At 47.8% G+C, this 27,152-nt stretch overlaps 1 protein-coding gene across 1 annotated transcript; it reads left to right on the plus strand.

The window, feature by feature from the left end:
* The first annotated feature begins 1,602 nt into the window (after positions 1-1,602).
* ZW10 (zw10 kinetochore protein) lies at positions 1,603-26,742 on the plus strand. Its single transcript, XM_073585296.1, has 16 exons — positions 1,603-1,844; positions 3,466-3,600; positions 4,899-5,000; positions 6,278-6,355; positions 7,347-7,506; positions 7,715-7,864; positions 10,527-10,718; positions 12,246-12,406; positions 13,481-13,663; positions 14,834-15,060; positions 16,246-16,317; positions 17,348-17,517; positions 23,857-23,987; positions 24,533-24,664; positions 25,866-26,068; positions 26,552-26,742. Exons 1-16 carry the CDS (start codon positions 1,740-1,742, stop codon positions 26,670-26,672), a joined length of 2,322 nt encoding a protein of 773 aa, XP_073441397.1. The 5' UTR covers positions 1,603-1,739; the 3' UTR covers positions 26,673-26,742.
* The last annotated feature ends 410 nt before the right edge of the window (positions 26,743-27,152 follow it).

A 27,152-nucleotide genomic window follows, 5' to 3' on the forward strand; every position in this document is an offset into this window, starting at 1 on the left:
TTCTGGGTTTCACTTCCATGGTGTTCAAGCGACAGTAAAAACGTCCCGGCGACAGGAATCCTCATATCAGTACAATTATGGCGACACAAATCGGGCATGGGGAATTTTCAGCATTTTTATGGTTAAAACACGGAAGAACTTTTGTTAAAAACAAATCACTTTTTTTTTTAGCTTTCATTTAAATGGAGGCAGACGTTTTGTTTTTACAAGGTTGCTTTTTTTTTTTGGAATTCACAAAAATATATAAAAATACACAACTTTGGTATGGACGAACTCATACCGACCCGAAGATACATGTGTTTGTGCATAATGCACAACCCCTCCCCCAAGATATCATTATAAGCTGTTTCACTGCACTTGGAATTGTTCCCACATCTTTCAGAATGGTGTCATAAAAAATTCAACTCGTCCCTCCAAAAACAGAACTCAGACCTCATACTGTGGATATCCGGAGAGGAAAACATGTGCTGTACGTCACTTTACCAGAAGGGGGCAGTATTTACATTGCAGTGCATCACTTTACCACAAGGAGGCAGTATACACATCGCTGTACATCATTTTACCACAAGGAGGCGATATTATCATTTCTGTTCAATCACTTTACCACAATGAGGTAGTATTTACATTGTAGTGCATCACTTTAACAACAGGAGGCGGTATTCACATTGCAGTATATCACTTTACTAGAAGGGGACAGTATTTACATTGTAGTGCATCACTTTACAACAATGTGGCAGTACTTACTTTGCAACCCATCACTTTACCACAGAGAGGCAGTATATACATTGCAGTGCATCACTTTACCACAAGGAGGCAGTATTTACATTGCTGTGCATCACTTTACCACAAGGAGGCAGTATATGCATTGCAGTGCATCACTTTACCACAGAGAGGCAGTATATACATTGCAGTGCATCACTTTACCACAAGGAGGCAGTATTTACATTGCTGTGCATCACTTTACCACAAGGAGGCAGTATATGCATTGCAGTGCATCACTTTACCATCAGTAGGCGATATTTACATTACAGTGCACCATTTTTCCACAAGGTGGCAGTACTTACATTGCTGAACATAACGTTTACCAGAAGGAGGCAATATTTACATTGCTGTGCATCTCTTTACCACAAGGTGGCAGTATTTACATTGCAATTCATATTTTTACCACAAAGTGGCAATATTTACAGTGCAGTGCAACACTTTGCCAGAAGGTGGCAGTATTAACCTTTTAGTATATTACTTTCCTATTAAAAATATACATTAAGTATAAATTACTTCCCGAACTTTTCCACAAGAGGGCAGTGTAGTACGTTTACGGCTTTTTTCATTCCATACGTTATACATTTACAACAGCTGATACAGTAACATCACATACACAAACAACATTTCCCAGCAGTCACCTCGTTTTCAAGATGTCACATCCTGTTTTCAGGATTCCTTCGTAAAAATTGGCCGCGGTTACTTTCGGGAATTGTAGTCCATGTTGATAAAACGTATAATATTTTGAGACCTTACTGTGGAATGTGGACTTCATATTCCATCATCCTTTGCGAACACAAAGCTGAAGTCCGCTGCAATGTCGCTGTCCATGCCGGTTATTGTAGTCTATTCGTTACAGACTAGACCGTCACACAGACAGCGATGGACTACATTTCCCGGCATGCCTCTATGGATAGGTTGAATTCCATGGTTTGAATGCGGCCCCGTCAGCGCCCGGGACGACAGAGTTGGCAGGCGGGATGGCGTCTTTTGTGACTGAGGTGTTGGCATATTCTGGGCGCCTGGAGAAGGAGGATTTGGGAGTCAAAATCAGTCGCCTGTCCCGGAGGGTGGAAGAAGTGAAGGTAAGTGCTGGTTATCCTATGGGAGGAGAGGGGTCCCTCGGTAAGACCTCCTGTCAGTATATCAGGCCAGTCCGTGGTGACAGCTGTCACGTGACATGAAGGTCACATTGTGTCTGGTTGCCCATGTTATGCCTCTGAAGATGTGGAGCATGCTGGGAGTTGTAGTTCACCACCAGCTGGAGCGCAATGGCCTGGGGCCTCATGAGGCCGGTGGAGGGGGGCGCTGTCCTATCTATGACCGCAGACATTTGCCGTTTCCTCCTCCCCCAGGTGGTGGTTCCAGGGGTCCCCAGACATGGCGGCTGTCTGAGCGCTCTGTCCCCCTGTGCAGCCATCACCTCCATATTGCTGGACCTTACACTGTCCGTCACCTCGCTGACCCCAGTGACACCGCTGCGGTTCTGTGTGATGGGCGCTCTATGTCCCCGTGCAGCTGTCGCCTCCATATTGCTGGACCTTGCACCGTCCGTCACCTCAACCCCAGTGACACCGCTGTCCCCCTGTGCAGCCATCACCTCAATATTGCTGGACCTTACACCGTCCGTCACCTCGCTGACCCCTCTGACACCGCTGTGGTCCTGTGTGATGGGCGCTCTATGTCCCCCGTGCAGCTGTCGCCTCCATATTGCTGGACCTTACACCTTCCGTCGCCTCGCTGACCTCAGTGACACTGCTGCTGACCTGTGTGATGTGCGCGCTGTCCCCTCCATATTGCTGGACCTTACACTGTCTGTCACCTCGCTGACCGCAGTGACACCGCTGCGGTCCTGTGTCCCCGGTGCAGCCATCTCCTCCATATTGCTGGACCTTGCACCGTCCGTCACCTCGCTGATCCCAGTGACACCGCTGTCCCCCTGTGCAGCCATCACCTCCATATTGCTGGACCTTACACAGTCCGTCACCTCGCTGATCCCAGTGACACCGCTGTCCCCCTGTGCAGCCATCACCTCCATATTGCTGGACCTTACACAGTCCGTCACCTCGCTGACCCCAGTGACACCGCTGCGGTCCTGTGTGATGGGCGCTCTGTCCCCCTGTGCACCCGTCGCCTCCATATTGCTGGACCTTGCACCGTCCGTCGCCTCACTGATCCCAGTGACCCTGCTGCGGACCTGTGTGAGGGGGCACTGTTGCCTCCATATTGCTGGACCTTGCACCGTCCGTCGCCTCGCTGACCCCAGTGACACCGCTGCGGACCTGTGTGATGGGCGCTCTGTCCCCCGTGCAGCCATCGCCTCCATATTGCTGGACCTTGCACCGTCTGTCGCCTCACTGATCCCAGTGACCCCGCTGCGGACCTGTGTGAGGGGGCACTGTCGCCTCCATATTGCTGGACCTTGCACCGTCTGTCGCCTCACTGACCCCAGTGACACCGCTGCGGACCTGTGTGACGGCGCTCTGTCCCCCTGTATAGCCATCACCTCCATATTGCTGGACCTTACACCGTCCGTCACCTCGCTGACCCCAGTGACACCGCTGCGGACCTGTGTGATGGGCGCTCTGTGTCTCCAGTGCAGCCATCGCCTCCATATTGTTGGACCTCGCACCTTCCGTCGCCTCGCTGACCACAGTGCCCCCCGCTGCGGACCTGTGCAGTGACGTCTTGTCTTTGTTTCTGCAGGGCGAAGTCTGTGACATGATGAATAAGAAATATGATGAGTTCCTCCCCAGCATGCAGAGCGCTGAGGACCTGGTGGCCCAGGTGAGCAGTCTGCACCGGGACGTGGATGTGTTAAAGTCAACCATCGAAAACGAGGTGAGTCCGGAGGAAGAGCCGCCGTCCATGACGTCCCTTGTGGTGGGTGGGGTGCATCTCCCCATCCGTGAAGTCCCTGGTGTAGGGGTGTCTCCCAGTCTGTGAAGTCCCTGGTGTGGGGGCGTCTCTCTGTCCGTGACGTCCCCGGTGTGGGGGGGCGTCTCCCCGTCGGTGACGTCCCCGGTGTGGGGGGGCGTCTCCCCGTCGGTGACGTCCCCGGTGTGGGGGGGCGTCTCCCCGTCGGTGACGTCCCCGGTGTGGGGGGGGCGTCTCCCCGTCGGTGACGTCCCCGGTGTGGGGGGGGCGTCTCCCCGTCGGTGACGTCCCTGGTGTGGGGGCGTCTCCTCATCCGTGACCGTGAAATGTCACATCTCAGTAGGATGTGCCATCACTTTGGTTGGTGAATTTCTTGGACCTCCATTGATCCTGAAAATAAAGGGGTCACAGTGCTCTTATGATTCTGTGTCCCCCTCATAACTCTTTCTGTACACATCAGCAAACTAGGCTTCCCACTATGCAAGGGACTGTCTCACAGCTCCATGTGAATGAGTCTGAGCTGCACCACTGTGTGTCTGAAAAGTTGTCTTCCAATCAATTATAAAGTACCCCCATTACCCCATCTTGACATATAACATATATGTATCTAAGGGGTAATAAGGTTCTCACCTAGTGAAATCAGTTCTCATACTTTGCACTGATGAGGGGCAATACCCCGAAACACCATGTCTGTAAATTGAGATTCTGGTTTGGCTTTTATCCTAAATTATGTGACAAGGCCATTTAAAGGGTCGATATTGACTTTTAGGATTGCTACTTCCAATAGGTGGCACTAGAGTTCTAGTCCTCTTACTCTCTGAAGAGGCAATTTGAATAGATAAATGTATGTCACACGTCTGGTGCTGGTGTATGGAGCGAGCTCAGGAGCTGAGCCTGCACCATACTCGGCAGGTGCCTGCTGTGTTGTACAGCCAGCACCTGCCTCTAACCAATAAATGACAGCAGCAGTTAAGTGGTGCATGCATCAACTTCTGTTATCCAATGGGTTGTGAAGCCCCCATGGTGGCCATACACCCGCAGGAGGGCTTCATAGGACAGCACCATTTTGGTTACATGCTGCAGAAAAGTACTGGTTATTTATTGTAGGACAGTTTGGTGTCGCTGTGTTCACACTGAGCTGAGCAATCACGTTGCAGGTAATTTTTACCGGATGATGCGGACCCTTGCAGACTTCAACAGACCCTGCTACAGAGCCGAGGGGGGATACTTCTGATTGGACAGTATTTTTCTTATGTCCTCAGGTTCAGAATGAGCTGAAAGTGGCGATCAGCGAATTCACCGAACTGAAGCATCAGCTGGAGAGGAACACCATGATCCTGGCGGTGCTGCGGCAGCTGCAGGAGGTGAGCGCCCGGGATACTGTCATCATACAAATACACCAGTAAGGGGCGCCACGTGATCAGTATCCGACCACTGGGACTCCCACCGATCCAAAGGATAAAGGGGGCTGCAGAGTTAGTGCAAGTTCCCCTTTGTTTTCCCTGAGCTGCGATCGACCCCATTCACTTAATTAAGGATTATGTTTCACCTGTTGAGGTGGATCCTTGAGACCCTCAGTCTGGATGAGAGTAGTGGGTGCAGCAGATGGACGAGGCTCACTGAAGCCATTGAGCAGAGTTATGTAGGTCGAATGACACTCGATAGCAGCATAATTGAGGACATGTGCTAATGTAAGTGGAGCTGGGAGGGTCCAAGGCACACAGAGAAGAAGCAGAGAGCAGCTGCATAGTAGAGCTGGATATGTCTGGCGGCTCACTGGCGGAATAGCAGAGCTGGATAGGTTGGTTGGCTCACTGAGTCATTAAATTGGAGATGAAGATAAGTGGAGGAGTCAGGGTTGTGGCCATAGTGGCACATGCCAGCACCCCGAATTCTCAGGTGATATTTCACTGCCTGAGGAAGGCTACGTGGCCTGGTAGAGTGATGTCAAAGGAACGCAGCGGGTTGAATTGGCATCCTGATGCACAGACACGCAGAGGGGTTGCAGACAGAGCACTTGGAGCAGGGTCTAGGAGAGATCATGAAACAAGGATTGTGCTGTATTTCCCCCGTGCAGGGTGTGCTGTGCTGCCACCATGCAGAAAGTGTAGGACCCATTGCTCTATATCCGCGCTGCAGCCCCTTTATTTTGGGGATCAGTTGGGGTGTCTGAGGTCGATGACAGATGCTAACGATATGCCATCACTTCATATACCACGTCAGGGGCTCAATAACCGAACTCTGCTTCGATATTTGTATGGATGAAAGTGACAGTTATGGGGGTGAGCGTCGCTGTAACTCCAAACTGCTGCACTCCCCTCCATGCGTCTATCACTGTCTCCAGAAATAAGGGGTAACGTGGAGAAGTCGCCGTGCGGCTCTCTCATTTTTACATCTTCTTCCATCTCTGAACTGAGCCCATTTCTATACATCTCCCCCACGCTTCCTCCACGTCTGTGGCTTTCTGGTTGGGAATAAAGAGTTTGAGAGCCCCTAACACACGACCCCCTCCCCAGCAATGGCACCCCCCCCACTGAACAGCGATCTCTCTGTGGTGCTGTCACCATAGGCAGTGCATATAGAATAATCTGATATATCTATTTTCACCCTCTGACACTTGATCACTTGTCTTCCGTTTCAGTTTAATAGCGCCATAGAGATGTACAACGCCGCATTGTCCGAGAGGAACTACATCAGCGCCGCTGAGCAACTGGAAAAGGTAAGTGATTAATATGGTCAGAAGTCACCGCTGCCGCGCTATGTCATCTTTATATTCCTTTATTGGGGGAAATTTAGCCATATTGTCTTTTTTTCCTGAAAAAATAAAAAAGCATAGTAGAGTTTAAAAATATATAAAGACGGCAAAGTGAGAATGTGAAGGATGAGGAACCATAGATATAACATTATTTTCAATAAATGCATCAAGATAAACGGAGCTTGCCTCCTCCCCTTCCTGCACAATGACCCCTGATCAGGTCACTGACCGTGCCCTCCACCACACCCATTACCATACCTGCCATCACCTATATATAAATCACACAGGACAATTGTCTAATTAGATTACACAAGAATTCATGGTTGTTGTTACAGCTCACCTCCTCACCCTACCTGCCCTGAGCATCAATGGCCACTACACTTTCCCATTGAAATGAATGTAACTATAACCTATCTATATAGATAACACAAGATCCCACATTTACGTATTACTCCCCCCTCCTCCCTCCCTGCACAGCGACCTCTGCACAGGCCATAGAGCAAGCCATGTTTTCCAGCTGGTAATGTCAGTTGTTGTAAGGAGCCTGGGCTGGCAGTCCGGCCACAAGTGTTATGACATATCCCAGCTTTGTCGCGATTTTTGGAAGAAATCGCCCTGTTTGTGCCAGTTCACCACTCAGAGACTGAATAGGGAGCAAGTGATCAGAGCATGAGAGCGGCATTCCAGTTCATAGCCGCACCGGATGGATTTTTCTGAAGTGGGAAATGGTTAGTAAACTTGTCAATGGCCTCCAGTGTTGCATCCGCTTTCACATCTAGCCACAGGTACCTTTACACTACAGACTTCGCAGTGTGAATGAGTCCGATTTCTTAAATACTTAGCCACAATGCTGTGGCAATATTTTGCAGCCGATTCTCCGGCCACAAATCCGTGGTAAATCCGCCGTGGGAACGTACGACTACTGGGCACAATTCATTTCTCTTTTCAATCACAGGCACAAAACTGTTTGAAAATCCTCAAGTCTCGGAAAGGCTTTGAGCTGAAGGTGCTGAAATCTCTGGGAATCGAGCTGACCGTGCAGAAGCAGAACATGCTGTACCACCTCGGGGAGGAGTGGCAGAAGCTGGCGGTGTGGAAGCTGCCCCCATCCAAAGGTATAAAGGGTGGAAGTAATAACCCAAAGTCACCGAAATCTCCAGGGTACACTGCAGTCTCTTTTACGGCTGCCTCCCCATTATCTGGGCACCACCACATCACCTCCAGCGGGGCCCACTCTCTTTTTTGAGAAGCATTGGGTTAGGATAGATTGCATCAGTGTGGAATACATTTGATTTTTTTGGTAATTTTTTTTTTTACTTTCAGATTACTCAAGTTTGGAAATGGTCTTGAAAACCGAACTCCACTTGTGCACCCTGCCGTCACCTGACGACACCAGTTCTGCGCCAATTCTGGGATCTGTCCTTCAGGCCTTAGCGATTCTGGGAGAGCTGAACACAAAGCTGAAGTTTTTCAGTAAGATCCTGATGGTTATTATTCTTCTGATGGGATACAGACAGCGGCCTTCACACTATGTCCACACTTTGCGTTTTTGCTGCGTTTTTTTTTTTTTCTGTGTTCAAAACCTGCTAGCTTTTGTTGGTACAGTAAAACGCAGGTTTTAATATGCATTAAAAAAGCAGCAAAAACGCAACGTGTGAACATAGTCTAATTCTTCAGTCCAGATTGGGAAGTCATCCAGGTGTCCACATTGGAAAGAGAGTGGTGCTGGTGACGCGGCTCCTGCACAATTGGTGGGTATTGTGCCATGGTCTTTTAGGACACGTGGGTGATGCCTGCCGATCGTGTAGTGATGTCGGGCCGTAATGTCGTCTGCTCCGCTTACCTCCTGATGTGAAAGTGAGCAGTGCAGAATAACGCCTTTTAGAGCTCATTCAGATGAGCGCATTATATGGATGTGACATCCAAGAAAGATCGGACCGGACGCTAACCAATGTAATTCCATGGGGCTGTTCAGATAAGTTTTTTTTTTTCATGCAGACTGACCGACTATCCATGTGAACAAAATCACGGAAGATTTTTCTTATTTATATCGGAAAAGACTTGCTCATTCCAGTCAATGGACGCACAAAATAAAGTGGATCCCACACAGAACATCTAATTGGCGTCCGATCTTTACGGATGTAGATGTACGAAAATGAATCACACACGGATGACAAAATGGATGACAAGCCCCCCGAGTTTTGTTGATAAATCTCAGATGATGTTTTATACGCTTGCCCCGGCCTTAAAGGAAACTGATAATCTCGGGAGCTTGATGTATAGGATTGTGTGTTATGATATTGTATCTTACAGTGATTAGGTTCTTTAGAAGGACGTAGATCTGGGGATTTATTCTGTCGGAATACAGGCTGAACTGGATGGATAAATCTTTTTTCGGCCTTGCTAACGATGTTAACTATGATTTAGTATAAGACCTGGTTCACACAAGTTTATGCAAAATGTCTGTTTTCATACAGAAAAGAAAGTTTCTGCATCCCTCCGTATGTCCATTTTGCATCAGTTTGTCCGTGTCCACGTGTCATCCACATTTCTGTTTTGTACATGTGGCTGACAGTTTCTACACGAACAATTAATTAAAAAGTTTCCCAAGTTGATTGCGATGGATGTATGAAAAACACGTGACACACAGACGGCATCCCGCATGTGATCCGTTTTTTGCGCACCCATTGGCTTCTAATAGCAATACAGATCTGATTTGTGCTTGCCAACATTTTTACACGCAGATTATTGGCGATGAAGACATTGAAATGTCGCTCTCTCGTTGACAGTGGCATTTAAAAGGTTAAAGGGAACCTGTCACCAGGGTTCGCCGATATAAGATGTGGCCACTACCTTTCAGGGCTTATCTACAGCATTCTATAATGCTGTAGATAAGCCCCCAATCCGACCTGCAAGTGAATAAAAAATAAGTTTTATTATACTCACCCTGGTGGCGGTCCGCTGCAGTCTGGTCCGATGGGTGTCGCAGGTCAGGATCCAACGCCTTCCATCTTCTTGCGATAAAGCATTCCTGCTTGCTTCATTGCTCCCCGGCATCGTGCTCCTGCGCAGCCGTATTTCTCTGCCCTGTTGAGAGCAGAGCAAAGTCCTGCAGTCCACAGGCGCCGGACCTATCTGACCTTTCCCGTCACCTGCGTACTGCAGTACTTTGCTCTGCTCTCAACAGGGCAGAGAAATACGGCTGCGCAGGAGCGCGATGCTGTGGAGCCATGAAAAAAACAGAAGGGCGGCGATCATAAGAAGATGGGAGGCGCTGAAGCTGGACCTGCGACACCCATCGGCCCAGACCGCAGCGGACCGTCCCCAGGGTGAGTATTATAAGACTTATTTTTCTTATCTTTCAGGTCGGATTGGGGGCTTATTTACAGCATTATAGAATGCTGTAGCTAAGCCCTGAATGGGGTGGGGGGAGACGCGCACTCTAGCTGGTTCGGTCCAGACTGAGGATGGATAATCCACAAATAGTAGTCACAAAAATAGACAGTCGCACTCACAATGATTTGTTATTGCAAAAAAAGTGTTTTTATTCTTTTTTCATTTTTTCTTTTTCAATCCACCAAGTAGTGAATTCACCGCAGACCCCTGCCTCCCACACATGATTACCCCTAATGGGACTTTGAAATACCTCCATCCTCCACTCTGAAACTTCTACTTAAGTATGGTTTGAGAAAGACCTATGGTTAGGTCGAAACATAACCATATAGAATACACTTCTGGGATATTTTCTTGTAACTGCGGTGAAACACTACTTGGTGAATTGAAAAAGGAAAAAATGAAAAAAGAATAAAAACAATTTTTTTGCAATAACAAATCATTGTGAGTGCGGCTGTCTATTTTCGTGGCTAAGCCCTGAATGGCGGTGGCCGTATCTTAGATTGGCCAAAACTGCTGACAGGTTCGCTTTAAACTGTGGCCGCCGGAGCTCAGCTGCGGCTGTTATAGGCAGATGCTAGCTATGTACCACACCGGACATCTGCCAGGTATGGTGGAACCTTGGCTCCTGAGCTCGCCCCATACACCCGCCAAGACCACTAAGGTTATCGGGTTTAAGGCAGCAGGTAGATGCCCTTCTTGTAGTAAGGCATCACATAAGTGCTCCAGTTTTGTCCCACAGGTCAGCTGCTCCTCAACTACATCCTCAAGCCTCTGGTGTCGTTTCCATCTCTCCATGTCCTTGTGGAGACGCAGCCTCAGGGGGTCGTACTTCGCTTCGACAGCATGAAGAGTGACCAGACGCACCCACCACCTGCAGAGGTGTTCCTGAAGCTGAAGCAGGTGCTGGAGCTGCTACACAAGCATTTACTAGGTGAGGAGTCAGGTCATATAATATTATGTATCAGGGCGGATTAGTCACTGCCTCGAATATTATTATTATTATTTATTGTTATAGTGCCATTTATTCCATAGCGCTTTACATGTAAGGAGGGGTATACATAAAAACAAGTACAATAATGTTAAACAATACAAGTCATAACTGTTACAGGAGGAGAGAGGACCCTGCCCGCGAAGGCTCACAATCTACAAGGGATGGGTGAGAATACAGTAGGCGAGGGTAGAGCTGGTCATGCAGCGGTTTGGTCGATCGGTGGTTACTGCAGGTTATAGGCTTGTCGGAAGAGGTGGGTCTTCAGGCTCTTTTTGAAGGTTTCGATGGTAGGTGAGAGTCTGATATGCTGTGGTAGAGGGTTCCAGAGTAGGGGTGATGCGCGAGAGAAATCTTGTATGCGATTGTGGGAAGAGGAGATAAGAGGGGAGTAGAGAAGGAGATCTTGTGAGGATCGGAGGTTGCGTGCAGGAAAGTACCGGGTGACAAGGTCACAGATGTATGGAGGAGACAGGTTGTGGATGGCTTTGTATGTCATGGTTAGGGTTTTGTACTGGAGACTCTGGGCAATGGGGAGCCAGTGAAGAGATTGACAGAGGGGAGAAGCTGGGGAATAGCGGGGGGACAGGTGGATTAGTCGGGCAGCAGAGTTTAGAATAGATTAGAGGGGTGCGAGAGTGTTCGAGGGGAGGCCACAGAGCGGGAGGTTGCCGTAGTCAAGGCGAGAGACTGAGGGCATGGACTATGGTTTTTGCAGATTTTTGGTTGAGGAATGAACGGATTCATGAAATATTTTTGAGTTGAAGTCGGCAGGAAGTGGAAAGGGCTTGGATTTGTGGTTTGAAGGAGAGATCAGCGTCAAGGATTACCTCGAGGCAGCGAGCTTGTGAGACTGAATACACACATCATGTCATATCAAGTGCGACCTACAAGTGCGAGGCAGAGGAGGTTTCTCCAGAATATCGGCACACTCCGCACTCCTACACAGGAAGGGATGGAAAAATTATCTCTTTATTCCACTGATCAGAAAAGGCACATAATACCGGTGCTCTATGCCACCTACAACATCAGTGGTCTGTGTATCCTGGAAGTTAGGAAGCCTATAACCTTACATTTAAAGGGAATCTTTCATCAGAAAAGACCTGTTGTGTAAGTTGGGTCATTATACTAGGTGTGTATTTCTTATATAAAACATTTTTCTGCGTGAGTCAGAACGTGTTCTCCAGCCACAGATGGGACCACATTTCTGCCATAACTTCCCTCACTTTCTGGTGTAAGATCTAGTGAAGCCGTCGGGCGGTGCTGCCATAAAACTGCATCATTCACATAATTGCACAACTACACCAAATGTTTTGATTCTTTACACCAGTTTTCAGGTGATAACTGAATGATGAATCCCCCAAAGGGTTAATAAGGGTCTCTCCGGACTTCAGAGACTACTTCTCTACTGAGGGGTGACTGCAGCCATATTCGTTTTTAGGGTGACGGTTTCTTCATTTTTTTTTCTAGATATACCCGTAGAAAACAAAGAAGAGCAAGGAGGAAATAAAGTAGTCCTGGCTGAAGTTCTCGGTGATCTGATCTGGGAGGATATTTCAGAATCTATCATTAAAGACTGTCTGGTCTACTCCATCCCCACCAACAGCAGCAAACTGGAGCAATACGAGGAGGTAATTACTAAATAATCGGGGTCCTGAACTTTTGGATCCCGGGACAATTGCGTCTTCTCTGCCCCATGATCAATAGGCCATTGTCAGCCGTTGCTGGAGAATTATGGTATTACATGGCATCCTCGTAAATGAATCTCGGAGGCTCCCACTACTAGAGTCTACCAGATTCGAAGTACCCCTTTGTAACATCAGCTGTGTGTTCCACAGCAAGAATCCAGGGCTGTTCACGGAGATTTCTGCATTGGACGTGCAGCAGATTTACATGATGGTTAACCCCAATGCCATGTCAGAGTTTCAAATTGAAATGAGTAACACGGCACTGATGATCTGAGTTTTATTCTTATGTCATGTAACTTTTCCGATGCCAGCGAACAGGGCAGCAATGCCCTCATCACACTCTGAGAATCTGCGCCAAAGATTGACGCCTGTGAACATACCCCCATACGGTCTGTATAGGATAAGAAGATTGTTGATTTCAGCAAGTAAAATCTGGAATTTTTGTACAAAAAATTGATATGACTTATTGTGCAGCTTGTTACCCGGTTGGTCGGACACCCCCTTTTATCACCGATCCGCAGCTTGTAGATCGTGGGGATCTGACCATGGGGCAGCTATGCCTGTAAAAACGGAGCACATGCCGGAGGGCCACTTCGTTTGTTCCCTATGGGGCTGCTGAGTGCCGCACTCACTTTTTTCCAGCAGCCCATAGAGAAAGATAGAAGTGGCTGTCGGGCATCAGGCCTGTTAATCTATTTTCCACTATGATAAAGCGCCCCCTACTGTTTTTTTTTTATTTCCTCTCGGAAGTCCTACATGTGTGTCTAGTGCTGGTGAGAAGTCGTCTTTAGTATTGATTGGTTGGCTGCCTGTGTACAAGAGGATGCAGGTGATGTCTGAGCGCTGGACGCGTTGCATGGATGTTCTGAGAGGGATTTACACAAGCAGCAGGGGGCGCCACATCATGGACGTAACAACAATAGCTACACACGTGAGCGTTTAATAGAAAAAGTTTCCAGTTTAATGCGCTCTTCTTCTTCTGTATCATCACCTTCATCATCATTTCTTTGCATTCAGGTTATAAAATCAACTGAACATTTTGAGAATGACCTTAAAGAAATGCAATACCTGAAGGGCGACGCCACCGAACTTCTAAAATACGCCCGAAATGTCAACTCTCATTTTGCCAGCAAGAAATGCCAGGACGTGATTGTTACCGCCAGGAACCTGATGACCTCGGAGATCCATAACACTGTGAAGGTGAGAAAACCCGATGTACGTCCTCTGTATTCTCTCCCGCAAAGGTTAAAGGACTCCTCACTGGACCAGTGATTACCTGACCGCAGGGGAATCTGTTCACATGACCGGATCTCCCCTCCTTCATCTGACACAACAGCTCATCCGCCAGAAATCCACCATGTGATGCAGACCTCCCAGTGCCTGAGTGTAGCGGACATTGAGTATCAAGAAGTCAGAGCCATATTTTTTTGTTTGTTTTGAAACTTGCTTGTTCCGATGTCGCTGCAGCTGCACAAAGCCACTTGTCCTGTGTCGTGGCCATCCAGCCCCAGCCGTAAGGATAGGCCATTAATATTGTGATCCTAAATAAAGCCTTAATAATGATGAATAGGCTTCGGCTAGGCCATCAGTATTTTACCATTCAGGATCATACATTGGTGACACTGCCTGTGTCCTGCAGCTCTTCTGAATCTCAGGTAACCCTTTTGAAAGCGGTTTTCTATTGTCAGGCAGGTAATGCTGTAAAATGGCTACATAAGCATTAGTTACCTGGTGAAGCCCCTGCCGCTCGTGTGCCGTCTTTCTGCTGCTCCTGGGCTGTTTTTCTATACCAGTCCATAGCGGTGGCATCCCCTCTCTAATATGTGACCGATGTAATCGATTTCTAGGCTCAGCTGTGATGTCACAAGACTGATAAAGCCAGGGCTTCAGCGGAGGTGCCACGTCTACAACCCTTGACCGCTGCAGCTCTGCAGTGGCTACAATAAGTAATACTTACTCTGTATTTTAAAGTCTTGCCAGCCTCTGGGATGATATTTTTTTCTAAGCCTGACTTCTTTTAGGAGAAAATCTTTTTCCCAGTGTAAATAGTAACACAATCGGTACAATGGGCTTCATTCCCCTGCATTGTGCTGCATTGTAGCAGCAGAGAGATATGAAATGATTGTTTGCAAGAGCTTCAATAATTTTTCAGGGTTTGGTGTAAATCCGGTCCCATAACGCCCAGTTCACATGTCCAATATTTCCGGTCAGAGTATTAACCGCGATACTTGATCTGTACTCAATAGTCAACACGATCATAAACATGTATGGGGCTAGTAGACCCCCGTCCGGTCTTGACACCATGGTCAGTACACTATACGTGACCCTACTCCTGGATGGACCTCATTGCTTTTTGCTTTGTTATTGTAGATCACACCCGACTCTAAAGTCAATATACCAAAGCTCCAGAGCCCTGGGGGCGAGACGGTTAAACCACAGAAGAGTCCGTCACATGAAGGTCAAGCTTTAGAAAACGAAGTCAAGATGGGGCAGCACACTTTCTCGCTGCCCACCTGCCGGATCAGCGAGTCTGTGCAGACGCTGATGCAGCTCGCCTACCAGACCCTCTCAGAAGCTACTGCCAGCAAGAAGCCCTGGTAAGTGTGGCCTGTGGCTCCAAGGACAAGAAGGATATGTGTTAGAGTTGTATGAATCCTTTGTAAGTCTGGGATTTCTTATCTGCAACCTAGGAACAGAATATGCACTACATATTCCAGAGGGAATGCTCTTTGCAGCCTGTCGACACTTGTCTTTCTTGTAGACCCCATTACTATAGGGAAGAGATATTGGGGCATAAGAGTTGTATCTGGCAAGTCGCATTGGAGGAGGCTCCAGTGCGGCAGGAGGTGGTCTTGCCTCTAAGCATCAAGGGGGCTCTGCAATGATATGGCCAGCAACAGAGCTGCTCTTGCGTGCACACACATGCTTCTTGCCTAGGAAGCGAGCCACGCCAGCAGGGGAAGCCGGTAACAAAGGCAACGAGTTGTAAATCATAACATTTTGAATAAAGTGTAAATTGCAACGTTCTTTTGTTTTTACAAGCACTTTGCAAATTTAACCATTTAACAAGTTGAAACAACCCCTTTAATAAATTCCCTCCATGTCTTTTAAGCCTATAGATCATTAGTGCAGCCGTTGGTCAAATGTTTGTGCAGCCAAAAGCTGTTCCTTCTGACCTTACATGCACGCTCGTCTCAGTTGAGTTTACATGTGTTCTCAATGGTGAGCAGAGAGTAAGTCATTGCCAGACACCAATAAAAAAGAAAACAGCTAATAGTGAAATCCAATATGTCCAACCTTTCTTTTGCTCAACATCTGGGGTCAAGGTGATGGTGTTGGTGGGATTTTGGAAGGTTTTATACACAATTGGGGGGGCGGACAAACCTGACGATATTCTTCCAATGTGAACGGTCTTGTTTGCTGAGAGTTCAACACAATGAGGTGGACTGTAACGAAGTCTAAATGCAAAACTGTAACCTTCAAAGTGTGAGCAATGGGCACAATCTTGCTCACTATATTTCCCCTATGAGACTGAAAGGGGCACATCTTGCTCTGAATAAGTCGGGGCTGAAAAGAATAAAAGTATCAATCAAAAATAAGCAGAAAACCCAATTGTAGATCATGGTGATTGCGATTTTGACTTGGGTCAGATTGTAATTTAGCGATCCGTGAGGCCGGAGCCCCCGAAGGTGAAGCTGGATTAATGGTGGGTTATTATAGGTTTCATTCTTATCTGATAGTAATCCTTCTTTATTCCCACTTCTCCTTCTCCTTCTTTTCAGCGCCATCCAGCTTTTCTACACAGTCAGAAACATTTTCCATCTGTTCTATGATGTTGTGCCAACGTATCACAAGTGAGTGTCCTCCACATCCCCTCTAAGTTCACTCCTGTGTGTGTGTCTGTGTGCGTGTGTTCGTCCTGACCCCAAACAATGCCGCGCACATGGCTTCTCCTGTGCACTGTTTAATACTCATGTAATATCAGGGTTGCCATTTTGCTGCTGCAAAGACCGCGTTCACACAGTGCTGAACCACATCTGTCACACAAGATGCCATTGATGTCTCATGAACCCAGTTGATATATAATGGGGTCTGTCCTGATGTTCGTTGCTATTCTTTCTGGAAAATTTGCCAACAAAGTAGAAGGTTTAATCATCGGTGATCTGGCTGCTGAAACCCTCGTTATCTTTGTTAGGTACAGGAGTGTTTAGCTCAGATCTGCACCCGTTGATCCTTTCTCTTCAACCTGAATGTGAATTATGTGAATCCATATGGGTCCATGCGACACACCTGACTCTCCATGTAGAGATAAGCAGTGTCGAAGGGGTCAAGCACTTAGCTGAGAGTTCTAGCAACTGGTGGAGTTTTCAGCACCTGGAGCCCCCCACTAATCAATATCATGCACACAGGCGGGATATTGGCACACTTAATTCTTTTACGGCTTCCTTTTCTATAGACTCAACACAACCCAAGATGAGGGGTACAAAATGGTCGTGTTTAGAATAGGTGGATTCTGAGATGCTCTGCCGGCAGAGGTGTATGCTTTCTGTATCTGTATGTGGAAATGTAGAGGATGTGATGTGAATTGCAGGCTGTCAAGCTAATGTGAATTTGTAATTTGAGAAAATGGTGTTCTTAAAAAGCTAAAGGTGACCACATCCCTTACTTTAAAAGAGAAGTATTTTTGGCTTAAACAATTTATTTTTTTTTTCAGTGGCGTTTTATTAAAAATATTAAACCATTTAGCTTCTACAGCTCGTACGTAGCCGACTGCAGATTGAGTTACCAGTGAATCCATCATTGAGCTCATTCTGACGCCATGGTCTGTTATGTAATGTCTCCATATCCAGTGGTGCTGACAGTTACGTGCTCTTTCTTTTCCAGAGAAAACCTTCAGAAACTTCCTCAGCTGTCCGCCATCCACCATAACAACTGCATGTACATCGCGCACCACATGCTGACACTCGGACACCAGTTCCGGTATCACTTTCCCTCTCCGCTCAGTGATGGAGCTGCCACTTTCGTGGACATGGTCCCTGGATTTAGGCGCCTAGGTAGGAAGATTAAAGGGATCTGGTGACAGATGCTTTTTTCACCTTTCCCGACCGTTTACAAGTATGTAAAACTGCAGCCAGACGCCGTTTTTCTAATTTCAAATGAAGCAAATCACAGAAAATTTGGATTCAAGAGAATCAGAATTATTAATTCTCCTACGCCTCATTGGGGGACACAGAGACAGTGGGTGTTATGCTGCTGGCCACTGGAGGACACTAAGTAAACACAGAAAAAAGTTAACTCCCCTGCAGTATACACCCTCTTGCTGGCTGGGAATTCCCCAGTTCTTGCTTAGTGTCTGTAGGAGGCACTTGGGTCTGGCTTCAGACCCCACCGTTCTTATTTTATTTTTGAATTTTTTGTAAATTTTTATTTTATTAATTAATGAGTGAAGGGGGCGACGGTTCCTTTCTACGGCCCGCTCTCCCCCGAACCAACAACAGGCAAGCACGCGGAGTATACCTCCCCATACACTTTCCTGCGACAACTGGGGCTGATTCTTCTGGCGATGGTTCCTTTACGGTCCCGGTACCCCTCACGGATACGAGTGTGAACGCACGGAGAAGATATGACCAATGCTTTCGGATGCCCTGAATCAGCCCCATAGCTCTCCGTCCCCCTGCCCATAGGGTGGATCGATTGAGCAATACCCCTGTAACAACCTCTCCGGCTCTGCTACATCGCCCGGGAGATTTTTTACCTCAGGATCTGAGATGGGATGAAACCTGCTCTGTGACGGCTGCGGGGGTGCGCGCACGAATGGACAACACCTGGTGCCGCTACAGGGCTACCAATATTCCTCCCAGGGACACAGCATCAGGACCACAGGTAAGCTGCATCTGCTCTCAGAGAAAAACTTAACCCCTTCACTGCACATTCCCTGCAGCTGCAGCCTAGGATCTGCTTGTAACCCTTTCACGTGTACTATGTCTCAGTCTAAGGAAGCAAAAAAGGGGGCTAATAAGAAGCCCACTGCGTTCTTTACCGCTGGTACCTATTGCAAGACTGCTTTGCCCAGTACCCAGACTAATCCGTTATGCACGGATTGCGACCCGGCTTGTGCTAAAACGCCATCCGCTGCAAGGTGCTTCCTGCGTTTAGTCCCCCTGTGTGGGCCGCGTCTTTGTCACGGTCTGTGGAATCACTGACTAAGGCTATAGACTACTACGGGAATCCTCTTTAAGTCAGAACGCATCTTTACCGCCCGAGGAGGGCTTTGGGGACACCCGGGAACTGTCCGCCAGCAGGGGCCGTGCTCGTTCAAGGGATCCTCAGGTCTCTAGAATGCAAACCTATGACGCGTCCCCTAGTCATGCTCGCGTTTCAGCATCTGCGAGTTCTGTCTCTCGATCTCCCTCTCCTAATGTTCGCAGAGAGCATGTCTCTGAATGTCAGTCCCTCAGAATTCCCCAAATGTCCATTAATCGCTTGATTCTCTGACAGTCAGTCAACAAGTTTCTGATGTTGGACGAGGAGAATATTCCCGCTCCGGAACATGTTATCTCCTTTTAGAAGACTAAACGTGTATGCAGGGTATTTGCCAGCCATCCGGAGTTGAAGGACATTGTCTAGAAATGTAGGAACCGACTACATGAGTGGTTCACAGGGCAAAATTTTGCCTATCGAGGCTAAATACCCCTTTACTCCAGATCTAATGAAGGATTGATTACAGTCCCCCTCGGTGAAACCTCCTGTATTGTGCCTTGCTCCTAAAGCACTTCGATCCGTTTCTGAGGGCTCTTCAGTCAGAAACCCCTTCCACTGTCAAATTGGCTACCTCGCCAGTTCAGTTTTTGGAGCTTCAGGAGTGGCTTTTTTTCCCATCTTTCATGACTTGAGTGGCTAAGGCAATGGCCACTTGGGCAGATGTCTTAATTACTGCCTTTCAACGTAGCAATCCTCTGGAGACAACCATTGTCACCAAGCAGATAATTCACGCAGGGGATTTTGCAGTAGACGCCTCTTTAGATGCCGCTAATTGCGCTGCTAAGGCAACCGCTAATGCAGTCTCCATCAGAAGAGCCCTATGGCTATGCGACTGGCAGATTTCACCTCCAGAGACTTCTCTGCCGTATCAAACTGGTCGCCTGTTTGGACAAGAAACTAGACCAGCTCATTTCTGACACTTCCAGGGGGAAGAGTAGGGTTCTTCCCCCATCAAGGGGCTGCCCGGCGATTTTTCGGAATCAACAGCCGACTCGTTTTTCGACCTTTTTTCGCAACAGCTCCAGCTGGTCCTCCTCAACCTTCTCTTCCGGATCATGTCGGTCCCCGCGTGGAGACAGAGGTTCCCAGGTCTCTCACAGACCTAACCGCTCTTGGAAAGCCAGGCCGACAGCGTCTGGATCTAAGGAAGCAGATCCCATAGATCCTCTGCTCAATGACTTGTTGTGGTATCCGGCAGACACCGACAAAGTAGGCAGCCGTCTGCTGTCATTCAGTCACAGCCTTCCTTCGGGCCGTTAATGCGCCGCAAAGCGACGGAGTCATCCTTCCTGTCCCTCAAGAAGAATTGTTCAGTGGCTTTTTATTCAAACCTTTCTTTGTGGTTCCAAAGAACGAAGGAACGATGCGGTCCATACTGGACCTCAAGCTGTTAAATCAGTTTGTCAAAGTACAGCGAATCCGAATGGAATTCCTCCGATCGGTGTCGCCTCCATGCAAAAGAGAGTCCCTATCATCCAGCAGTTCCTGCGTTTTACAATTCGAAAATAACTCTTCTAGTTCGTTGCCTTGCCCTTCGGTCTCGCCACCGCCCCCAGGGTCTATACCAAGGCCATGGCGGCTGTCATGGCCATTCTCCACGCTCGGGGAATGGTGCTATTGCTGTATCTGGACGACCTGCTGATCAAGGGTCCATCCCTTCCAGCCTGCGAGAAATCCGTGGATATCACAGTAAATACACTTTCTCGCCTGGGTCGAAAGATAAACTTAGAAACTTCCCCAACTCCAGTACAGCAGATTTCCTTTTTGAAATTGATCTTGGCCTCTTCCTGCGGGTTGGTCATTCTCACTCCAGAAAAGGCCCGAGCCTTACAACAGGCAGCGCGGACTCTTTTCCCAACCGGTTCTCTCACTCCATACGTTTTCAGCATGATAGTTCTCGAAAACATGGTGGCAGCTCCATTTCCGCCCTTTACAACATGCGTTGCTGTTATCTTGGGACAAGAACCCGTTCTCCCTGGACCGCCGGTTCCTTCTTTTCCTGCGGGTCAGACTGGCCCCCAAGTGGGAGACACTGAAATCCTCCCTGAGTTAAGGGGAGTTCTTTCTCCCAGTACGATGGTCGGTGGTGACCGTCGACGCCAGTCTCCTAGGCTGGAGTGCAGTTTTTTCTTCGTCACCACACGGCACAGGGTCGATGGTTAATTCGAGAGTCACGTCTCCCCATCAACATCTTGGACATTCGAGCGATCAAATTAGCTCTACTGAGTTTCCACCATCTCCTCGCAGGTCACCTCATCAGGATCCAATCCGACAACGCCACGGCTGTGGCGTATATCAACCGTCAGGGGGGTACTCGGAGCAGGATGGACAAGCACGAAGTGAGTCACATCCTCCATTGGGCCGAGACCAACCATTCGCCCATCTTGGCAATCCACACCCCGGGTGTGGACAATTGGGCGGTGGTTTTTCTCTCAGTCGCCAAGGCCTTGCCTCAGGAGAGTGGTCTCTTCATCCGGAAGTTTTTTTTTTTTTTTTTTTTTTTCAGCAGATCTGCCATCGCTGGGGGACTCCGGATGTGGATCATATGGCCTAAAGACTAAACAACAGGGTTCTTCGATTCATTACCCGATCACGCGATCCAGGCGCCATCTGAGCGGACACTTTAGTTTTGCCGTGGCTCCGGTTCCTGTGCATTCTTCTATTGCTCCCGAGGGTCATCAAGAAAATTAGAGCAGAGGGAATACCAGTGATCCTAGTCGCGCCAGATTGGTCGCGCCAGCCATGGTATGCAGAACTAGTACAACTAATCGCCAGCGTTCCCCTGGCGACTTCCAGATCGCATGGATCTACTCTCACAGGGCCCGACTTACCACTAGAACTCCGGGGCCCTGTCTTTGACGGCGTGGCCGTTGAATCCTGGTTTTTAGCACAGGCTGTTTTTTCTCCCGATGGGATCTCCACCATGATTAATGTTAGGAAGCCTGTGCCCATGCGCACTTATCACTGCACCTGGAGAACCTTCTTCTCGTGTTGCAAGGATCATGGTCGATCACCACTGATGTTTTCTATTCTTTCCATATTGGAATTCCTACAATCCGGATTAACGTCAGGTCTCGCGCTTAGCTCGCTCAAGGGCCAGATTTCAGCCTTGTCAGTGCTATTCCAATGCAAAATTGCCATCGGACTTCAGATGAAGACATTCATTCATAGTCTCCCAGGTGGCGCCTCTATGTTTTAAGGGTCATTGGAATCATGGGACTTTAACTTAGTTCTCGAAGCCTTACAGGAGGCTCTTTTCGAACCACTGCAGGACGTACCACTAGCTATTCTCTCTTGGAAGGTGGTCTTTCTAGCAGCAATTATGTCAGTTACACAAGATTCTGAATTGGCAGCCATGTCCTGCCGTCCTCCGTTCCTGAATTTTCATCAGGACGAGGCAGCTCTCAACACGTCCCCGTCTTTCCTGTCCAAAGTCGGGTCGTCTTTTCATCTCAATGAACACATTGTTTGGCCTTCCTTCTGTCTGGCTCCAGTCCAGTGCATTGAGAGGACCTTCCACACCCTCGATTTGGTCAGGGCTTTGAGACGGTAAATCTCATGGACGGCTCCCTTCCACAAGTCAGTTGCCCTGTTCATACTTCCACAGGGGCATAGGAAGGGTCTAGCCGCTTCAAAACCACGCTAGCCAGGTGGATTTGCTTGGCTATTCAGGAATCCTACCGTGTCCGGGACACACCTGTCCCAGCAAGGATTCAGGCACATTCTATCCGCTCAGTGGGTGCCTCTTGGGCCATTCGGCCCCAGGCGTCGGCAGAACAGGTCTTCAACGCTGTGACTTGGCAGACGCATCCTGCATTCGGCAGTACCACAGTGTTGAGCCAGTGGTATATGGGCTATTAGCAGTTGTATGCTCCCCACCCAGGGACTGCTTTAGGACGTCCCACTGTCTGTGTCCCCAATGAGGCGTAGGAGAAATAGGGATTTTTGTGTACTCACTGTAAAATCCTTTTCTCCGAGCCAATCATTGGGGGGGACAGCACCCACCCTGTTTGGCCTATTGGCTCACTGTAGCATTTTTAGGTTTTGACAGAGTTATGATTATTGTCATTTAATGCTCCTACTGCTTTTTTCACCGAACTGGGGAATTCCCAGCCAGCGAGAGGGTGTATACTGCAGGGGAGGAGCTAACTTTTTTCTATGTTTACTTAGTGTCCTCCTAGTGGCAAGCAGCATAACACCCACTGTCTGTGTCCCCCAATGATTGGTTCGGAGAAAAGGATTTTACGATGAGTACACAAAAATCCCTATTTTTATAATTGGAGGCGATTTCGACTCAACTACAACGGATTTGCTCATTTCTAATTGTGATATGTATACCGTATATACTCGTGTATAAGCCGAGTTTTTCAGCACATTTTATTGTGCTGAAAACAACCTCCTCGGCTTATACACGAGTCATTGTACCAGAAAGCCGGAGGGGGAGCGATGGAGCAGCGGGTCACAAAGGCAGGTACCAGCGGCTGTGGCTAAAGCCTGCGCCACTGCTAAAAAGAAATGAATATTAATTTCTCTTATAGCTCGCACAGTAGCAGCCGCCTACTTCCAGAAGACCTCCTACTCACCCTCCAGCGTGCCCTCGCTGCATCTCGTTGGTACCGGCTTCCTGCAGCTCTTCCTGTGCTGAGCGATCACGTGGCACCGCTCATTAAGGTAATGAATGTGCACTCCATGCCTATGGGAGTGGAGATGCGTGCATATTCATTACCTTAATGAGCGGTGCCATGTGATCGCTCAGCACAGGAAGAGCATGCATACCAGGACAGCGACGGGGGGAGCCACACATACCAGGACAGCGGCGGTGAGAGCCACGCATACCAGGACAGGGAGGGGGGAGCCACACATACAAGGACAGGGATGAGGGAATCAATGCATAACCCGGCTTATACTCCAGTCAATAAGCCTACCCAGTTTTCCGTGGCAAAATTAGGTGCATCAGCTTATACTCAGGACGGCTTATACTCCAGTATACTCCGTATAGTAGATAAAAAAAAAAAAAAAAAAGAACAACCCGTTTTGTAAGATCTGCAGCTAGAATGTATGCATTGTACAAAGGGTGGCATATGCACGACCTGCGATATCGAACATCCTGACGCGTCTGTCGTCTCCATTAGGCACCGAGACCTTCCTGGCACAAATGCGGCTCCAGAAAGGCGACCTCCTGGACAGATTATCGAACGCTCGCTCCTTCGTTAATATGGAAGACGAAAACAATTACATTGCGGGGCACAAAGCGATACGTCAGGTAAGGAATATAATGCAATAGTTTTCAAGCAGTTTGTACAAGATTGAAAGTTATTCCTCTGGATCACTGAGGGTTGCAGCAGACAGATCGCTTGTGATCCCTGTGTGACGGATCTGAGGTCGAGTGTGCACCACCGCTCCATTCACTGCCTATGGGACTGCCAGAGATAGCAGAGTACAGTGCTCAGCTTTTTCCAGTAGTCCCATAGGTAATGAATGGAGCAGACCTGCTTTTTTTTTTTTGTAAGTACTTTTTACATAACGAACTGAAGTATACTGATAAGTAAAGGTCACAGAAGTGGGTTATATGATCTCTCCTGATTGGGGGTCCTCAGCTTGCTGTCCCATCCAATGTAGTAGGCTCTAACTTCTGTTTTCAGACAGGCAACAAACACATTGGTGGTATGGTTTCTCTGTTCGTTTCTGTGAGAGTTGATGGAAACTACTTTATGATGTTTCTGAACCTTTTCGTGTTACTATTATCGTGCTTTTTTCTAGTATAGTGATCCATACAATGTTGACTTCTTTCTTTTTTTTTTTTTTTAGGTTATTCATCAGCTGAGTCGTTTAGGTAAAGTGTGGCAGGACGTGCTGCCAGTGGGCATCTACTGCAAGGCCATGGGGACGTTATTAAACACCGCCATTACTGAGATGATTACCAAGATAGCTGCACTGGAGGTGAGACCAGTATACCCATTATAACCACTGTACTAATACCACTCTGCCCACACTCCAGGGAGAGCTGTGATGGGAGCCTAAGTACCAGGACCCTCACTGATCAAAAATACTAAACAGTGATTAATCACTCTGTCCACCCAACTTGATTAACAATCCCTCAGTGACCCCCCCCCAATGCGGAGTCTCTGCTCACCTAGTGTCATTGACATCTACTCAGTGTCCTTCCTCCCTGCTGCTGCTAAATCTCCACCCATATAGCCTCATTGATATTCCTCATTGCTCCTCCTTTTTGCTGCTTGCCCACCTAGCCTGATTGACAGCTCCTCAGTGTCCCTCCTCCCTGCTGCTTTTGAGGTCTCGCTGCTCTGTACAAGCTGCAGCAGGCAGGCTTTGTGGGTGAGAGGAAACTAAATACACTTGGACTCAAGCTCTGAGGCTGCGTTCACACGTTCAGGTTTTTTAGCGTTTTTGCCGCGCGATTTTGCCGTGAAAACGCCAAAAAACAGCATTCCATGCAATCCTATGGGATTCCGCAATGCTGTGCTAATGCTGTGAATTTTCCCGCGGCGGAATCGCATCACAGCAAAATCTGCAGCATGCTCATTAATTTGCGAAATCGCTGCGACGAACATTTGCGGATTGTACCCACGGTCCGGAGGGTGAATATAACAACACGATTTTTTATTTTTTTTCGTTATTTTTAACATTATACCTTTTTACCACTGATGCCACATAGGCAGCCTCAATAGTAAAAAGTTGGTCACACTCGTCAAACACTATGTTTGACGAGTGTGACCAACCTGTCAATCAGTTCTCCAAGCAATGCTACAGATTGCTTGGAAATCGCTAGCATTCTGCAAGCTAATTACGCTTGTAAAACGCTAGTTTTTCCGTGGGAAAATCGTGGGGATTTAAAATGCAATTTTCCAGCGGAATGGAATTCCGGAATTCTTGCGGGAACTTCCGCGGGAATTCCGCTACATGTGAACTTAGCCTGACTCTGTAGCTATACTCATTTCAATGTTCATATTATTCAGCTATCAGGACATATATTTTCACAGTAAGTGCACCAATCTCGTCAGGTCTAATCAATAATCTATGAAGTTAGAATCTTAAAGTGAGTCTCCGAAAACGATGTATGAGCTGATCAGTGGCTTCCAAACTATATATTACTTATTAGCATTCATCTCCTTTTTGTTAGGATATTTCCACCGAGGATGGAGAGCGGCTGTATACTCTGTGCAGGACCATGATCGAGGAAGGACCCCTCGTCTTCACTCCACTCCCTGACGAAGGCAAAAACAAAAAGTTTCAGGAGGAGGTGCCGGTCTATGTACAGAAGTGGATGAAATTCAAAGAACTCATGATCATCCTGCAAGCAAATCTACAGGAGATTGTCGACCGGTGGGTGTCCGGTGGTCCGCTGCGGCCGCTTTTGGTTTTAGTGTCATCTGATTCATGTTCCTGACCTACAGGCAGCAGGGATCGGACTCTGCTGTGTGGTTCGGGCATAATGAATAAGATGACCGGTTCCCATTAAAAGTGATTTTCATGAAAAAAAAAAAAAAAAAGACGTATATGGCATATCTAGGTGAGGGTCCTATCTGTGGAATCCCCCCTCTGCTGGGAGCACGGTGGCCCTCATTCCTGTATCTCCCATAGGCTAGACTGTAGAAAACCGCAGACCTGCGGCCACCTCTCCCTTCAGTCTTGCATGAACGTGCTTTTCTTTTCTCCGGGTCCCCTCTCATTTGATTTCCAATTACGATATATTGTCTTATTTGACTGCTGCAGGGGGCATCAGGAGAGAACGAGTATAGTGTGGGGCGGGGGTTCTTCCGTTTTGCTGCAGAATCTCCTATTTTAACCCTGTATCCTGTTTTTCAGGTGGGCGGATGGGAAAGGACCTCTGGCCACGGAGTTCTCCACTAACGAAGTGAAGAGTTTGATCAGAGCTTTATTCCAGAACACGGAGAGGAGAGCGGTGGCGCTGGCCAAGATCAAGTAGCGCTATGAGCTGTAATATTCTGTACAGATTTCTTTGACATGACCCGTAAATACATTTTTGAATTAAGAAATTTGAGTTTTCTTTTTTCTTTTTGCAAAACTATTAGAAATTTTGTATGAGAGTAAAGCACAAATGTTCATATAGTGACACGCCGCCATCGATTTATCTAGATGAGATGGTGAACCTCTAGGGCAGTGATGTCCGCCGCGGTAGTAAGGCAAGTCGCACACACGACATCTGATCTGACTGATCCCAGACCTACAGCTCTCATCAGATTAAATTATGGATTTTTCTTTTTTGTATTTGCACCCTTTGCCTTCTTGTCATTGCACTACACCATGTTAACTAAGAATCCGTCAGTGATCTCATTCTGACAGTTTCTTTTTCTTATTTTACGGAGCTCTTTCCAGCTGAAATTTGACTATAAACCACATCCAAGGAGAGCTGAACTTTGATGTGTCATAATTCGGCTAAGAACGG

Source organism: Dendrobates tinctorius, unplaced genomic scaffold (genome assembly GCF_039654945.1).
Source record: "Dendrobates tinctorius isolate UK_male_01 unplaced genomic scaffold, ASM3965494v1 ptg000086l, whole genome shotgun sequence".
Classification (NCBI taxonomy): Eukaryota; Metazoa; Chordata; class Amphibia; order Anura; family Dendrobatidae; genus Dendrobates; species Dendrobates tinctorius.

What these genes read in the sequence shown, in the direction of transcription:
- ZW10 (XM_073585296.1), top strand. Translation starts at nt 1,740, where the DNA reads ATGGCGTCTTTTGTGACTGAGGTGTTGGCATATTCTGGGCGCCTGGAG. An exon ending in GCTACACAAGCATTTACTAG is followed by an intron (nt 10,719 to 12,245) that starts GTGAGGAGTCAG and finishes TTTTTTTTCTAG; the next exon opens with ATATACCCGTAGAAAACAAA. An exon ending in AGATCCATAACACTGTGAAG is followed by an intron (nt 13,664 to 14,833) that starts GTGAGAAAACCC and finishes TTGTTATTGTAG; the next exon opens with ATCACACCCGACTCTAAAGT.